General features: G+C 37.4%; 1 protein-coding gene across 1 annotated transcript in view; it reads left to right on the top strand.

Moving 5' to 3' along the window:
* The window catches only part of p3h2 (prolyl 3-hydroxylase 2), a 48,362-nt gene that overhangs the window by 20,404 nt on the left and 9,567 nt on the right, over positions 1-18,391 (top strand). Inside the window, exons 2-6 of the mRNA XM_051910020.1 lie at positions 11,430-11,582; positions 12,293-12,482; positions 14,581-14,712; positions 15,445-15,572; positions 17,686-17,775. Of these exons, the coding sequence (XP_051765980.1) occupies positions 11,430-11,582; positions 12,293-12,482; positions 14,581-14,712; positions 15,445-15,572; positions 17,686-17,775 (693 nt within the window). The remainder of the gene's footprint in view (positions 1-11,429; positions 11,583-12,292; positions 12,483-14,580; positions 14,713-15,444; positions 15,573-17,685; positions 17,776-18,391) is intronic.

The raw sequence follows: 18,391 nt of genomic DNA, 5'->3' as shown, positions 1-18,391 counted from the left end.
GTACGTCCTACATCATACGTCAGGTCAGAGGTCACCCTTCCTTTACTTCATCGTTAGCCTTTTTTGTGAGGCACTATATTGTATTTTAAAAAGATGATTATCTTGTCACATTTGTGCCTCAAAAAGTCAGAGCTTGTTTTTTGGTTGTACTACACTATATGAAAGCAAACAACACTACCTGTAATTTACATCAGGTATTTTTCTTGCAGTATTCAGTGTTTGGCTCCTAGTTGTAGCTGTAATTTATGTGCAGTGGATTTGGTTCGGAAATGCCTTCTCAGCCAAAATGTTATTAAATCAACCACTCACCATCAGTCATAAATCAGTGTGTTTGCCGAGTGGTTGTGAAAGCAGGCAAGAAATGTGGCTACGTTGAACCTTTGACATTCAAGATGTAAATATTGATCAGTAATGCTCTAACAACCACCCAGAACACACTAGTCACTGCATAACAATGTGCTAACAACCAATCCGAAGAAAATCTAGTTGTTTAGGTCTGTTTTTACTGGAATTTTATTGTATGTTCACAACTTGATTGATTGATTTGTTTGATCTTCTTCTTGGTTAGAAACATTGAACAGTAACTAGAACTCAAAAACAAATATCCTTTCCAACATTACCTCCCTAAAATAATTTTAAAAACAAATTAATAACAGTCATCCTCTTTAATAAAACAGTCTTCCCATCTCAAAAAGCGGTTACCTCCCTGAACGCAATTACCTCCCCCCCAGAAAGCAATTTATTCCCATTTGTCGGATTACAGCGGGAGTTGTCTTCAGCAGGGGGCCGGGATGAATCTCTAGTGGTGATACTTTTGGCGGCTCCCGGGCTGAAGGGGGCTTCCACTTGGCTCATTCATCGCAGTGGTCTGCCAGCAGTGTTGGTAGCCAGGCTACTGTCAAAACTCAAGCTCTCCACTCCTCCAAAGATAACAGGCCTCTGCACCTCCTCCGCTGGTCTCCCTGGATTAAATAACCTGCCTCATGCTGTGATCTGAAACGAGGACCCATGCTTGGCGCACCATGGATGCATTTAGAGTTGGCCTGTGCTAACATCGCCATAAACCAACAAACGAATAGGTTTTCCAAAACTCATAACACTAAACTTTTACAAACCTCATATTTTAGCCTGTTAAAGATGCATAATGCAGAATATTGTAATAGTTTTGCCTTGTAGATGGCTTTGTTTCAGTTGTGAATTAGTAATGATCTACTAAAGCAGCCCAATGCGATTTAACAATCATTAAATAGCGCTGACAACATGTTTCTGTGCGATTATACTGTATGTGTGTGCGTTTGAGTGGTAGAGAGAGCGGGAGAAAGAGAGTATGTGCTTTCCGCACATAATAAAACGTAATTTTGTGGCAAAAACAAATAATTTGCCATTTTCATCCTATTGTTTACTATATTTATTTGCTTCGTCAGTGTCATTGTGGGATTTGGTTCTTCTGCTGTTGCAGGCTGTAAGGACCTTTGAAATAACAGAAATCATTTGGCGAAGTGTTATGGACAGATAATGCGGTCCAGACCTGCCTGGAACTACTTTGGCCATGTGTTTCCCTGAAAATTACTGCACACCTTAGAACGTTCATCAACCAATCAGATTCAAGCACTCAACAGCCCCGTAGTATAACAGGCCTTAAGATCTTCTTATTTTAACTGAAGAAAAAACAAATTAACCATGTTGTTACTAAGTTCAATGAATAAAGCGGTGAATGCTTTGAGAAACAGGACATTTTGGCAATCATTTCTTTATATTTCCACACCACTGCGAAATCTCATTGGCCAAAAGAAGTAAAATCTCATTCATTTTCTCCATTGGATAATTGACATCAAAAAATATATATATGACTCTAAAGCCATTATGTACACAGTCTTGAACCTTTTGTCTGATTTTAAAATGTGAAATTTGTAATGTGGTTCACCTGTGATTCACTTTTAAATCCCTATAGGAAAAAGTGAAATACTACCAGAACTAAAGCCGCTGAAAAAGTGGGTGGGCACTAATGCACTCTATTATACATCAACTATTTTCTGATTGGCTGTTAGGTTGTCACATCGCACAGCAGTCTCACGTTCATTGTGGACAGGCAAATCGTTTGTTACTGGAAACTTGCCACATCGCGCCCACAATATGTGTTGCGTGGGAAGTTGAATCCAGACTTAACTGTACAAACATCAATCAGAGGTTTTAGGCTTTTCTGTCTGACAGGATGTTTATGTTGCTTTGTGAAAAGTCTTCAAAGCAAACAAAGTAAGAATAATAATGACAACTGCCAAAACTTTGTATGATTTTCTCCAGTTGAAAGATAAAACGGGAGAAGAATATCTCATAGAGAAACCTGAGCACACCTGGGGTTTATTTTGAGTTTGCATTAAAAACTTGTCATCAACGCTGTGGACAAATCATTCATCACTTGGCACTCAGTACCTCATGGTTCCCAGAATTATTTTGGGCCTTATTAATGGCTATTCATGAGCATTCACACCTGACAGGGCCAATACAGTAGTCTTTAGCTCTGTATTGAGTGCAAGGAAACTGAGCAAAGATGCAGATGGGCATCTGCAACATGACAAAATACAGTGCACAGACCTCATGGGAGGAAAATCAAGGGTGCTGGTGCTTTCATGGGAGAATGAAAGGCAGCTTTGTGAAGTCACAGCCGCCTTTATAAAGCTCTGTTGTGTGTGAATAAAGTCTAGGCCTGCTTTAGATTTAACTCTTTAGTACAGCTTCCCCATCCCGCTCTGTTTCCAATCCATGCATTTAAATGGCGCACTTATATGCCTCACTGGAACAAGAGCCGTAATAGGCTCTTTGACCTCTAGAGGAACTCATTCGTAAACATCATTAGGGAAAAAATGTGCTTTGTGATGTATATTGAATTAAGCTTCACCAGCTGAAATGGATTCAGCTCGTAAAAAAACGCCTGACGGAGGGTGAATGTAAGTTCGCATCAGACTCGTATTTGAACTACAGATAAATTAGGTTGTTTTTTATCAAATGTTCCCTACTCTCTCCAGTGGGGAGTCTGGTCATTAGGAGGCCAGCGTGAGTCCGGGTTTGCTGATCCGAGGGGGCTGCCCTCTCTCAGGCCTAGGGCTCTGCTGGAATGTGAGGGAGTTCTGACCCTCCACTCCAGGCCAAGAGATCCCACAGACTGACATGAAAGACGAGGTGCTGGAACAAAAGATGTTGAGGACTATTAACTGTGTGCATTTATAAAATTTTTGGGCCACATAGTCTTCGATTTTTAAAATCAAGTGAAAGCTGGATGATGTTTCAAGAGAATTTTAATGCAACAGGCAAGGAAAGGTTGGAAGATGTAGGAAAATGGCCTACCATGAGTTATAGAACGATTACTATTTTATGGGCTTTTTAAGCCTTTAATGGGATTCGTAGAAGTGGAGACGCGAAAGGAAATGGTGGGATAGGTTTGGGAAAGTTGAGCTTGGATACAAATGGGATACAAGTTCCCTCAACCACCTGAGAAAATGCTGTGTGATGAATGGAAATGCTAATTGAGTTTTTTCCAGGTATTATGAACCTCCTCAGTTGGAGCATGTGGGCCACATGTCCAACATTTAAAAACTTTTAATTCTATATTAATACAGAAAGTGAAGTCTGAAGGCCTGTTCACACCAAGACAAATGTTTGGTGGGAAAATTTGGTCCAATAAACAATACAATTTGTTAAAACGTTTTGAACGACAATTTTTTCAACGCAACAATTTTCGCACTGCAAACAAAACTGGCCAACCAATAAGATTTGCTCTTTTGGTCACATGCCCAGAGCTGCTGCTGTTACATAAAACAATAGGCTTGTTCGACTTCTTGCAGCGCCACAAATAACGGCTGCCGCCTGACAAAAGCAATGCATTCTGGTTAGAAAATTTGTCCGACTTTGATTGGCGCTGCAACTGCCTTATGATCACATGTGCCATCAAAGAACCGCAAGAGCAAAACGAGACCAGCTGCCTAGCTGCCTTCTGTGATGACAAGGACGAGCAGTTTGATAACGAGCCAGTTTGCTCAGTTTCCTTGCACTCAGTACAGAGCTAAAGACTACTGTATTGGCCCTGTCAGGTGTGAATGCTCATGAATAGCCATTAACAAGCAGTTTGATACACGCTCTGAACCACTGATTCAAAACAAAAGATTCGTAAGGCTTTGAAGCTTCATGAAGCAGTGTTTTGAAACTGCCCATCACTCGATATTGTTGAATAAAGAAATTATAATTTTTTTTTTTTTTTGGTGCACAAAAAGTATTCTCATTGCTTCATAACATTAAGGTTGTACCACTGTAGTCACATGAACTTTTTTAAATATGTAGCTTTCTGGACATTGAAAGTGTTAATTGTCTTGCTGGCAATAGAGGCCTCACTGAACCATCGGATTTTATGAAAAATATCTTAATTTGTGTTCTGAAGATGAATGAAGGTCTTACGGGTGTAGAACGACATGAGGGTGAGTAATTAATGACAGAATTTTCATTTTTGGGTGAACTAACCCTTTAACGAAAATTAAGATTATGCTATCTAGCAAATATTTATTCTTATTTCAACCGCATCCACTTCTTCGGCTGCTATCAACGCAAAAATCGCGTGGTGTCCGAAGTGTCCGACCTGATGGCCATCTCCCCCGCCTGCAACCAGCAGATCTCGCCAGCCGGTGGCAGGCTAGTGTAGTTCATTTCGAACAAGCCTAATGACTTGGTGGCGCTCACAAAGTGACAGTGAATAGCAGAGGAAGAATCCCATCTGCCACTTTTTATTCAAAAGACAAACTTTTTTTCACTTTATACAGCTTGAAATCTTAACTATTATTAATATATGTAGAAATCGCAGTACAAAATAACTATGTCGATTAATAAATGCTGTATTGTTCATTGTTAGCTCATGATAGCAAATGTATTAACTAATGATAACAAATGAATTTATTGTAAAGTGGTACCAAAAATAAAAAAAGAAATGAATTTAAACAAAGAAGGTGATTGCATCTCAAAGAGTATAAAAAGATGTTATTGTCTGCAGATTTTCTTTCAGACACAACAGAAGTACTGTTTACCAAACAAAAAGGCTTACAGGTTAGTTCTGACCTTTAATCTAACTTCTAATCTTTTAATGTGCCCTCTTATTATGTACAAACAAATCAACTACACACCTCATCTAAGCAAGAAAGAAACCATCTGAATACCAGATCCCACGTACACAGACGTCCATTGAGTGCTAGCATACAGTAGCTGGATTATTGTAGGCCTATTTTTACTTTTTCCAGCTATCCCATGTCTTCACGTGTTCGCTCTAATGAAAGAGGCTGTCTGTTCCATCCTGCTTTGAAGACATTCCTCAGACATTACCTTATTAAACCAAGATGTGTTTGGAGTGGGTGTGGCCCGGGGCACAGAGAAAAGGGCCAGTGTGTCAGCACTAATGGAGGTGTGGGGAGGCCACGCCCCAGACGTATGACATCATCCACAGGATTCCCACAAGCCTGGACTGTTTTCTGCAGCACGTGTTGTACGTGCCCCACAGCCGTTTGGCGTTTTAGCTGCAGTGAAGAAAGACAGGGATAAATAATAGTCCTCATAGCTGACTTTGTGGAGGAAAAAAATGTGATCTATTAGTGACTATTGCAGCCTGAAGTTTTGTGTCACAATAGCTCAGTATAGTTTAAAGGGTTCACCCAAAAATGAAAATTCAGTCATTTATTACTCACCCTCATGTTGTTCCACACCCGTAAGTCCTTCGTTCATCTTCGGAACACAAATTAAGATATTTTTGATGAAATTCGATGTGAGGCCTGCATTGTCAGCAAGACAGTTAACACTTTCAGATGCCCAGAAAGCTACTAAAGACGTATTTAAAACAGTTCATGTGACTACAGTGGTTCAACCTTAATATTATAAAGCGATGAAAATACTTTTTGTGCGCCAAAAAACAAAATAACTTTATTCAACAATATCTAGTGATGGGTGATTTCAAAACACTGCTTCATGAAGCTTCGAAGCTTTACGAATCTTTTGTTTCGAATCAGTGGTTCAGTGCACCAAAATCACGTGATTTCAGTAAACGAGGCTTCGTTACAAGTGTTTCAAAATTTCAATAGTTCACGTGACTTTAGCAGTTTGATACACGCTCCAAACCAGTGATTCGAAACAAAAGATTCGTAAATCTTCGAAGCTTCATGAAGCAGTGTTTTGAAATCACCCATCACTAGATATTGTTGAATTTTGGTGCACAAAAAGTATTCTCATTGCTTCATAACATTAAGGTTGAACCACTGTAGTCACATTAACTGTTTTAAATGTGTTTTTAGTAGCTTTCTGGGCATCTGAAAGTGCTATTAATGGAGGCCTCACGGAGCCATTGGATTTCATCAAAAATATTTTAATCTGTGTTCTGAAGATGAACGAAGGTCTTACAGGTGTGGAACGACATGAGGGTGAGTAATTAATGACAGAATTTTCATTTTTGGGTGAACTAACCCTTTAAAGATGAGTGTAGTATTTTTTAAAAATCATCAGTTATGCTTGGTCATTTTTAGTGGTGCAGAAATTACATGTTGGCTCTGAAGTACCCTCTTTTTATAAAGCAGATTGATGGCTATAAGTGCAAGAAAGACCAGTCACATTTACTATCAAATTAATGCACAAAGGCAAAACAATCAATATTTACTATACAAATTTAATAATGATGTCACTGCTGTGGAAGTTTTTTAAAGTGAATTGAATAAGTGCATTGTGAACTAAAATGGACATAACATTTCATTTGAAAATACAAGAAATAGTGCTGTTTATGTTTCAAAATAAATTTCTTGATTGTTATACTATCGGAAAAGAATTAATAATTTTAAAACTGACTACTACTGTAAATACTAAACTCTAAAACATGTTTGTGATGGAATTACTGTTTAATGTGAAGTACAACAAAAATAGACACAACTAACTAAATCAACGCTTCTTGTAAACACATTTTAGTGCATTTGAACAGATTCTTGTGGTTTCTCTATTGCTTAGTGTTGACTGAAAACAGGCCAATGGCAGTTTTCTGCTTGAAGCCAATATCACTGCTTCAGTCAAAATACAGCGCACTGATTTTATTAGTGACAGATTAAAGTGTTCTGCTTGAATATATTAAATATTAGCTTATCCTTAGATTAAACAATAAGTCTTTGTTTGCTACTTGACAGACAGAATTATGCTTTATTTATTATTTAAGCCAGCATAAGAAGTGCTTTTAGTTGTACACTAGTTCTTTTAGGTTTATTCTTCTATTCTCTAACAAAAGAATAATAGCATTTGTAAATGCCCTATGATAATATTTCTAACAAACCTTTGTACCTTTGTACCTTTAACTAGACCCATTAAAGGTGTAATGGACATATAATCCCACAAATGCATTTGTTATGTTAAACTTGGCATTGTGTATTATGAATACTAATAGGTCCAACAACAAATTGCTTCTAAATTAATAAAATCATTTAATAGACTTTAGTGTAATTCACTTAGTCCAAGAAAAGCACGTTAATGGATGCTCTTTCCTTGTTAACACCTAAAAAACTTCTTTAAAGCCCTGAATGTTTGTAGTTGATCTCCACCAAACAGCATGATTTTTCTCAGTACATAAAAGCATATGCAGCCCCATCAACATGTTGTTGACATTCTTGACCATAAATGGGGCTTCATGTTGGCTATGACTGTATCCCACATCAAACAGGATGTTTTTTCTTTTTTTTTTTTTTTTTTTTTACAGCCAGTGAGTAAATGGTTTGTAAACTCTGGCTGGAGATGCAGGGAAAAAAAACTTTGGTGGTGTATATTAAAGAGCAGTTATGAGGGCCACAGGTGCTCTCTCTGGAAAATATTTTCCCAAAAGGCACAAATGTTAGCTGAAGTCTGTTTATGCAATTAGGAAAAAACTACTGGTTCATGTCATTTGATTTTTACTTTTTTCAAAGTCTTGCGCACTATGTTTGTATATGGGGGTGATATAAAATGAAGGGTAAAATCTTTTTATGCTACTAAATGTTTATTTGTAATCGGTTTACTAAGATTATCTAGTAAAGCTAGCACTGTGGATGTGTGTGTAAGTGTGTGAAATGAGTGTCTCAGCTATAAAACCATCTGTTGAAGTCATTTAGAAGTAAGCAAAATATGTTTTCAGAGGACTCAACATGGTCAGTGGTCTTTGTTTAGATGTTATTCCAGCTACTCTTTCAGTTGTGCTAAATTAGCCTAGCGTGCACTAAAACACAGACATGCGATACTATTTCATGTCTCAAGTGTGCAGCAAAAAGCCCTAGATAATAACTAACAGCACAACCCGAATTTCTGATGGTTATATGTTATAGGTTATGTTAGTTTAGCTTATATGATATAGGTTATGTTACGTTAGGTGAGCTTATGTTACGTTAGGATGTATGTAAGGTTAGGTTAGCTTATGTTATATGTTGTATGTAATGTTAAGTTATGTTATGTTAGGTTACCCTATATGTTAGGTTGTATGTTATGTTACAGTAGGTTAGCTTATATGTTGGATGCATGTGTTATATAGGTTTGGTTTATGTTAGGTTAGCTTATAGGTTGCACGCAGGTAATATTTGTAAGTTATGTTAGGTTATATGTTGTATTGTGTTAGTTTAGGCCAACTTAATATATTATAACATAGCAGAATAACCTTGTAATACACACCTAAGCTGCATTTAGATGTGTAAATGTGCAACAAAACATTCGGGACAGGAAAGTATTTTGCAATGTTCACAAGGCCTTAAGGAACATAACAAGTCCATGCATATGAGGTTATTGTACCGCAAAGAAAACTAGCTGCTTCAAAACATTCATTCACTTATGCAGGTTTTTGCCAGAGTGAAACACGACAAAGAAATGTGAGGCAGTGATTTTACATAAAAACATCAAATGCTTATGAATACAACCAAATTTGGAGGTTTAAGCCTTTGAAGTCTCAGAAATGTTGCATTTTTGCTAAATAAAATTGAGAAACAGCTGCTTTGAATGAGATTTGAATGTGAGCAGACAATGTGCCGAGCCGGGCTAATTCCCAGCTGCGTTTGAGCTTTTGTGACTAGCTGGGCCATTTTCCAATCACCTCTTGTGAACTCTTTGGTCACTGTTCTGTGATGATTACAGGATTTGTCAGGGCATGAGGATTTTTTGATAGGCTACTGTAGCACATATGGGCTAAACTGGCCAGGTGACTGAACATCACAGTCGGATCTGAGGGGACCAAGTCGCTTTTTGGCTTCGGCTCCTGGAATCTGCCCAGCTTTGGAAGAAAATCGGACAGGTCAGCATTTGGATGGGATACAAAAATACCCCCGATATCCAATCCATTCGCAGCTGGGACACAAGAGTGCATGTGGATGAGGGGGTGGTAGAAAGAAGACACAGGAATGCAGTCGACGCCAGCTTGCTCTTTGGCCTTTCAGAGGTAACCAAGCATATCCTCCTAAGCCTTTAGCCTCCCTGCCTCATTCCGTAGCAGATAAAAGACCAAACCTTGGCTTAGTCGCAAAAGAGAAGGAAAAAAGAGGCGGTTGATTCAGGATCAATCCTTTCCACTGTGCAGTGGTCCATCTATGGTTGTATCTGGAGACATCAGAAGCTACATAACATTGTACTAAAGGTGCGGTCACAATATAAACATTACAGCAAAATTTTGTTTGCAAAAAAGGTCCATTGTCTATTGTCAGTAGTGCAGGGATGTATGAAGCACAGCACACACAGAAGTCACTTTCAAACCAAGCTTTCTTTTGATCAGCATGCCAAATTTGCATGACCATCTTTTTATCCTTTATCCTTTATTTTACCAGGAATTATCCCTTTGAGATATAAATCTCTTCAACCGGGGAGTCCTGGCCAAAATGGCAGCACAGAAAGTTTCACATAAACAGATTACAAACACATATAAAACCAGAAATATAAGAAAAAAAAGTCTATGTAAAACATTCACAGGTTTCCTTCAGGTGGGATTCCAATAGATTTCTAAAAATATTTAAAGATGGGAGTGCTTCGAACATCGTAACACTCTGCATTTCATTCCATAACCTAGGAGCATAGGAGGAAAAGGCAGTTTTGCCAAACTCAATATGCTCTTGGAACAATTAAAAGTAATTTAGAAGAAGATCTAGATTATATGATAAGAGATTATAAATATGGCAATTTACCTAATAATGGCTTTGTCAATAAACAGCCGCATATGCATTTTTCTCCTTTGGTACGAGGACCAACCAACCAATTTTTAAAAAGTACAATGATGGGTACTTAAACCCGTTGTGAAATCTTTGAAGGGAAATTTTTCACCTACACGTGAAATTCCAGATTGTGTGTGTTTCCATTGAAATGACTGGATTTCACCCATGAAAATTCATGGAACAATGGTAAATGTGACCACACCATGGTCTCACTTAAAGTTCACACAAAGAAGAAAATTCTGCCATCACTGTCTCATTTCGTTGCAAACCTTCTTTTGAGGAACACAAAAGGAGATATCTTGAGAAATGTTTAAGCTGCTCTTTTCCACACAACAATAGCAAACAGTGACCAAGGGATGCTTCAAAAAGAATAATAAAGCACCATATAATGTGGTCCATGCAACTTGTTTGCTATATTTGAGAATGTTTTGTTGAAAGATAAAGCTTTGATATGCAAAAAAAAATGAAAACAAGATCAGTTTGAGCTTGAAAGATCTTGATGCTGATAGCCTTCTGATGTATCTTGTGATTTGTGGTGGTAAATTCCAGATGATCTATGTGATACTGTTGTTTTTCTTTTTTTCTGTGAAATCATTAACTTTGTCATTGTTTTGTAATGACTGAATCATTTAATATAAACTTAAAACAGAGTTTTATTCATACAATATATTGATTCTAAGAAGGATTAAAGAAACAGATGGCAATCCAAGATCTGCAGAACAGATTTGAGGTCTGTAGTTCATAAAAGGTGAAAAATAACAGCTGACGGCTTCTGTGAAGTTGTTTTGACATTTTTTTCTTCTAGTAATTTTGCAGAATTCATTGGAATTATTAATCAAAAAGCCCCCGGATTATTTATTTAAATTCGTAATCCCTTTCAGAGGCCAAGATGAGCATCCCTGCTGAAAAGAGCAGTTAAGACCAGAATGAATTTTCCTGCTTGTCCGAATTGGTTATACTATGTTGCTCTGTGTTGTTTAACAGGATTTCTATTAATTCTGCTAATGATTTGTTGTGTACTAGTTGTGGTACATAGTTGTCTCTTTTATTACGCACATGGCATTGCATTTTTGTGACTTGATCTCGCAATTACAACTTTATTTGACATTTGCAATGTAATTTCTCAATATTTAGACAGCACATTTCAAAATTGCGACAAGAAAGGGCCTCCAGAGTTTATTTTTTAAGATGTTTCTGTGTTCTCTTTGTTTAAAACAGCTTGGGCAACTGGACAAAGCTGCGTCTGCTGCTCATACATATTTCCAGGCCAACCCTGAGCATGTGGAGATGGGCGAGGACCTGGAGCAGTACAAAGCCCAGAAGGGTGTAAAAGAGGAACACTTCATTGACCGGGAATCCCGGCCACATCAGGTGAGTGACTGTCGACCCCAATTACTAGTCATGCACCGAAATGTAGTTGTTAGCCAAAAACCGAAAGCAAAATTAAAGTTTATTTAATAATCAACACTCGAATAAAATAAATAATTGCATTCACAGTAAATTCAGTTTTTTGATCAGTTTCTGATTGAGCGATTACATGAGACATGATACATTTCAGTAAGTTGTACTGTATCTTTCAACATACCTTCTGATGTTCATTCATGTTTATTTCATGCTATAACTTGTAGTAAAGAGGAAGAGATAATCGGTTCACATGCCATTTAAACTGAAGCACAATGACATTTATTACTTGAATTTTGTTCAGAAATTGACATAATTTAAAAGCCCAGACTTTGTTTCATATCAAAACCAACAATTTGTGAGAAGTAACAATAAATGATTATTGGATGGCAGGCATGTTACAATTAAAGTTTGGTTACGTTTTTTTTTTTCACGCATCAACTGCACAGTATAGACTAAAAGATCTCAGTTCATCAAAGTGAAGATTGATTAAAAATGACAAATCAGCCCTCCAAATCTGTTTCGGCTAAGAAAATTGAGATCAATTTTCATTCAAATATTTTCGGTTGCCGAACTTTCGGTGCATCACTACCAATTACACCACTGCTTGATGTTTCTTGAACCTGCAAAAACACCCTACAAGGCCTGAGACACCAAGTTTTGTATCTTTGTATTTACAGAGAGCCTTTTTTGCTGGGGTGAAGCTGTATGACAAAGGCAACTACGAAGCATCTGTGACACTCTTTGAAGAGGCTCTAACTGAGTATTATCGTGCCGATGTAGAGTGTCGGGCCCTCTGTGAAGGGCCGCAGCACTTCGAGGAGCAGGATCATGTCTTGTACAAATACAACCTCTACGAGCTAATCTCAGGTACAGATGCTTATGTACTCAAAGCTTTTCTGGTTCCTCTTAATGTGGTAAAGCTATCATCTGCAGTCTTGAGAAGGGTCTGGGAATTTTCCATTTCCAAGTGGTTTTTTTGGGACTTTCTGTTGTGGATATCATGTCTCTGAAGCTATTTGTGTTTCCAGTAATGGAGATCTTCCTGTTCTCTGACCTCTAAGTCTTTTCTGATTAAGCAAGTGCCTGACCTTTTTTTCTGCAGTACAATCTGTTATTGTTGTGTCTGACAGGCAGTTCATGTTAGAACAACAATGAGCAGCTGCAAAGAGTGTGACATACGATTGCCCTATACAATGTTTTGCACATAAATTTTGCAACTTGAAAAGCTTCTTTGGATCAAAGCTGAATCCACTGTTTTATTATTTATAATTTATCGATACTGAAGCGGCTCACTTTAAATTTAGCCTTTGAAGTTACTCTGGGGAAAAAAGGCTTGTCTGATAAACATGCAAAACACAAGCCATGTTTTGTCTGCATTGCCTTCTTGCTCAAATCCAGACTAATGTTTTGAAATTCAGCAGGCCACATGCAGTCCAAATGAGATTTAATGTTAATATCAAAAACAGAATAGAATTTTCAAGTATAACATTTTTAAATTGTAATAATATTTTAATCAAATAACTGCAGCCTTGGTGAGCAAAGAGACGTCTTTCAAAAACATTAAAAAAATCGTACCGGCCTCAAAGCTTTTGAACGCTAGTGTATTTCATTTATCATATATTTTCATTTATCATATTCATATACCCAGTTATTGACAGAACTCATAATTCAGTTCAGCTTGTAACACTTCAATTTCAGTAAAATTGCTGCAGTGTGAAGAGCACCAATATAACTAATGAACATCTTTTAATCATGTGAAAGGCACAGAGTCCATAAAAGTCAAACAGGGAGTCATAATTCACCAACACTTATATCATAACGTCCCCCCACTGTTTGGCTTATAAAACAGTGCATTAAGCTGCCATAATAGTTCTTATTATTAATTATTAATTATTGCTGATTGCATTCTGTTGATTAAAGAGGGATGTGAAAAACTGTAGCATGATTGACATGCATTTATGGCCTAAATGTGTCATGGAAAACATTTTGAGAAAGATCGAAGAATTGGCCAGTCGTGAGAGGACTTGTTCTTCATAGGACTTGTCAGTGTTCCTTATGTTAGCTTCAGGGGGTTTTGTGCATGATGGCATGTCTCAGAGTTCAGCAAGGAATCCCTGGAAAATATTCAGAATGATGTCACTGACATTTTCTGTTCGTTCAGTGATTTATTGGGTGTGTGATGATGCCTATTTGAGAGCAATATGTATGTATGGTTTTTGTTAGCTTGTGGACATTGTTTTGATATTGTGCTTGGACACATTTCGGTAAGCAACAATGTGACTCTAAGGACTCATTCTCTGCCGTATAAACAAAAGGTAATTTAAAGCAGATGGGTTGGGCTTCTTCACGATTTTCATGTTTTTTGTTTAGGTTATCATTGTTATATTTACAAAAGTTGCCAGGAGCTAGTTACATGCCTTTGTGAATCCATGAATAGACTAAGTCAGAACAAACTCAACAAATTCAAAGCCTTTCCATCCCATAATATGCCTTTTAAACTCCCTTTTGATAGATGCTCTTTCTCATCTTTTTAATTTGTAAATCTGTTCCCACTTTTATGTGGGAACAATCTGCCTACTACTACCCATCATGAAAGACCAACTCACCCTTTAAAGTGAGTTTAAAGTCTTCACAGCCCTTTAATTTAATCTTCATTCTCGTCCACATGAAATCCACCAGCACCTCAGCCGGTTTGATACGATCCCAGTTAAATGATCTCACTCCATGCACTCCGGGAGAAGATCACATTCTTAACTACATCAACCACAATTACAGTGTGTTATTAAGGCATTAAATCCCACCGCAATGCCCTTTTTCTGTTTTTCCACAAGTAATAGTATATAGTTTAAATTCAAGCATCTGTATGTGTTGTAACTGGTTCAAGATTGAGAATACAAACTGGCTAGTGGCACCACGCTAATTTGAACTCGAAACCCTATATCATGTTGTATACTTTGTCTTTCAGATCATTACACACAGGTTCTGCATTGCGAGCATGAGTGTGTTCGAGATTTGGCCACCCGCCCCGGTCGCCTGTCGCCCATGGAAAACTACCTGCCACTGCATTACGACTACCTGCAGTTTGCCTATTTCCAAGGTAAACATCCATATAAGTCAATACTGGCTTGAATGTTTCCAAATGTTCTTGAACTCACCTTTACAACTTCTAGTCTTGGACTAAAACTCTTTGGGCTTGATTTAGTATCTGACCCCGATTCTCTTCTTGGACTTTGTACTCAGGATAGAAGATATTGGCAACAACTCAACCGACTTCCATCAGTCAAACTGTACAAATAGTCTGCATGGGAAAGAAAATGTCATTGGTAATTATAATCAAATAAACGCACCTTGAAAATAATTTTGAATTGACAAAACCTCATTAATCATGAAATTACTCACTCTCAAGGAGAAGGGGAGTCTCATAAATATTCTTGATTGATTTCTTCTTGGAAATGTCAAAGCTGAACTTTTCACTCCTACCTTAAGAAAATGAGCTCTGATATGAGAAATTTTACTTTTACAGACATTTAGCTGCTTATTGTTCATAAAATGGCAAGTCATTCAGGTGTGTGTGCGAGTGGCGTCTCTGTTGCATGTCTCAAAGCCGTGTTTCCACTCGCTCAGCCCTGTGGAGTTTGTTCCATTGTGGTCACTGGCCTGGAATGCGAATGTTTCCAAGCGCGTAGGTCTCCAAAAGGAAATAAACGTGACTGTGGGAAAAGATGACTCCAAAGAATCACAGGATGATAATCCTCCAGATGAGCCAAGAAACAGAGCTCTGGTGGCTTTATTAACACTTAATAACTCTTTCTGTTTTCTGTGTGTTCAGCTGGGAGGAATGAAGAGGCGCTGGAGTGCGCTTTGACCTACCTGTTATTCCATGAAGGTGAAGAGTTTATGACTGAGAATGTGGAGTATTACAGAGAGGTGCTGGGACATGATGGCCAACCTCGAAAGGTGAGACAGTGGTGAAACATACTGAAAAAAACTTAAAACAGGAAACAATGTCACAGAGAGGACCCTTGCAGACCCTCATTACTGTGTGTCAAACTCAGTAAGTCTCTTAAAATATCAGATCATTTGACCTATTTATGTCTTGACAAGGTTATTTCAGGTTGTAAAATGTCATGTGGTGCGACTATGTAAAAACATGATATTTAAGGATAATTCACGATATTTGATTTAAAAAATATTTTTTACCTTTAAAAAATGTTTTTGAAAATAATTATTAAGATTCATCAGTGTTATTTTTGTACCATGGGATACTATTATAATAATAATTTTATTGATATTTTGAATTAGTTTTCATTTTTATATTTTATATTTTCTGTTTTCATTTTAATTTTAGTTAAAGTTTCAGTAATTTTCTTGTTTTTGTCATCTTTATTAGTTTTTTTTTAAAATGTCTACAGTATATAGCTTTTATTACTGTTTTATTAGTGTTAATTTAGTTATTTTAATACAAGTTAAACTAAATGAAAATGTTAAAAGTATTTTTTTTATTTTATTTTCAGTTATAGTTTATTTTATTTTGAGTGATGATTTTTTTTTTTTTTTTTTTTCGTTTTAGTTTTAGTTAATTATAATAACCCTGTCACTCACAAGTATTCAGGTAAACTTTCAGGTACTTTTTACTTGATGGTTACACCACATGACATTTTAAGTCATTAAAGATGGCATGAAATAAAAATTCACCCCGTCACCTTACTTCAGTTAGATCGTGACTTTAAATTTAAACTTTTCTTGAAAATGGCTTTAACATTTTTTAAAACCATATGATTACAAAGAGTTAATTTCTAAGAACATGACACATTTTTTGAACTCCATTTTTCCTTTTCTTTTTCTTGGACACCCTTATTTGTCATTGATGCCACTTGACAGTCACGGTAGTGGAAATGATGTGAGCTGTTACGATGGTTATGGGCACTTGATCTACTGTTTACTGAAACTGACATCATCAGAGAAGGAATGCTATTCCAGACCGGAAGTAACTTTTCAGATTTTTATTAAAGATAACTATGACAAACAGTGCATTATTTTTTTTCAGTGTATTAACTTGCATGGATTAATTGTTCACCACAAGACAAGTAATATGCGCTACAAAGTAAATAGGGAAAATTTTGAATTCATGACGACTTTAATGCTTGTCTTCGAAATAACCTACCCTACACTAGTGACAACAAGTTCAGGTTCATAACAGTGATAGTTCTTGGATCGCCACTTGCAACCTTTCAACAGATCCAGATCTATCATGAAATCTCTCTAGTAGACTCATTCACCAAGTGCAGAGATTGGCAGGAGGCCATATGTGCATAAATACGTTGGAACAATCATGTCTCGTTATTGATTTTGGTATTCGAGATGTACAGTAGTGGCTGCACGCACTCTTGAACCATCTAAAAGTGTTTTTCGTTGGAAAGCCTGGAAGCTATTAGCACTGTAAAAGGCACATGAGTTTGAATATGTCTTTCAATGCGAGATCCTTCAGTTCATAGCTCATAACAACCGAGGACATTCTTTCCCCACCCCATTGCAGAGTGTTTCCATCTATCTGGCTTGCTGCCATGTCTGATTGCCTGATTTCTAGTTCCTCTGGGACCTTGTTAACCAACCACCGAGATACTGTGCTGACAGCATAGTCTTCTCGAACAGGGTAGAAAAGTTTCACCGAAACACCACAGAGCTCCCTGAATCAATTTGCGAGCTGTTTGCATTCGGAGAACGCAAAGCTGCAAATGCTACCAAAGTAACTCTTCCCCCAAAAGGGCACCAAGGCTGCCATTTCATGTGGTCTCGACCACACTTAGAAGCAGCAGACTTTGCTCCAGTTATAACAAGCTGCTTTAAACGAGTGCCAGTGACCGCTAATAAAAAGTCCTGGAGAATGCCAAGAGAAATCGTGCAGGTTGTGGAACGGTCTTGATTTCAGACTGAGGTACATCCCTCAGGTCACTTTTTATTCTGTTGGGTCGCAAACAAGATGTTTGAGAGATAAATAATTAGGGCCATAATCTTCAACCTTCGGCATGTAGGAAATACAATCAGCCTCGCTATGCATTTTATGCCACAGGAAGCTGAACAGTACCTAAGGCGGCACAAACAAGAGTCAGACCTGCTCCTCATTGGCAGCAATAACATTGGAGTGACCTATACTGAAGGGGTAAGTTCACAGAAGTTCAAGAGTTTCTTAAATTCTTCTATGCCAGTTTAATATGCAGAGACATGTACAAGCAAGTCATTTGTTGGTACATGTTAAGATTGTTGCTTTGTTGCTTTGTACTTTTTCTCAAATTATATTTATGGCTTGGTTCAAATCTTAAAGGGGGCATGACGAGGATTTTTTTTTTATTACTTTAATATGTTCCTTGAAGTTCGCTTAAAATATTAATAAAGTGTTTTGCACAATAAAACAAATATAAATGTGGAAAAATGATTATTTTCAACCTTCATTCTGACCCTCTGTCTGAAATGATCCATTTTTAAGGGCTGGCTCCTTGTCAGTAAACATCGTTGCATAGGAAACAATTTCTCGCTATTGCACCTGAGCTACTTACGGTTTGCAATGTAGCTGCTATCAGATCAAATACAGCTGACTGCTTCATCTGTCAACAAAAGTTTCTTTGCAAACTCTCCAAAACACTGTGCCTCGTTTCCAAAACAAAATGCTCCGAACAAACATATAAATCTTCCGACACGATCAGGGACAAAATTAAAATAAACCATCCACTTGTTTCCGATGCTGGGATCCTTCTGATATCTGTAAGAGACGCAAACGA

Source organism: Ctenopharyngodon idella, chromosome 10 (genome assembly GCF_019924925.1).
Source record: "Ctenopharyngodon idella isolate HZGC_01 chromosome 10, HZGC01, whole genome shotgun sequence".
NCBI lineage: Eukaryota > Metazoa > Chordata > Actinopteri > Cypriniformes > Xenocyprididae > Ctenopharyngodon > Ctenopharyngodon idella.
The sequence above is the reverse complement of the archived record's forward strand: the minus strand, read 5'-3'. Positions and strand labels throughout refer to the sequence as shown.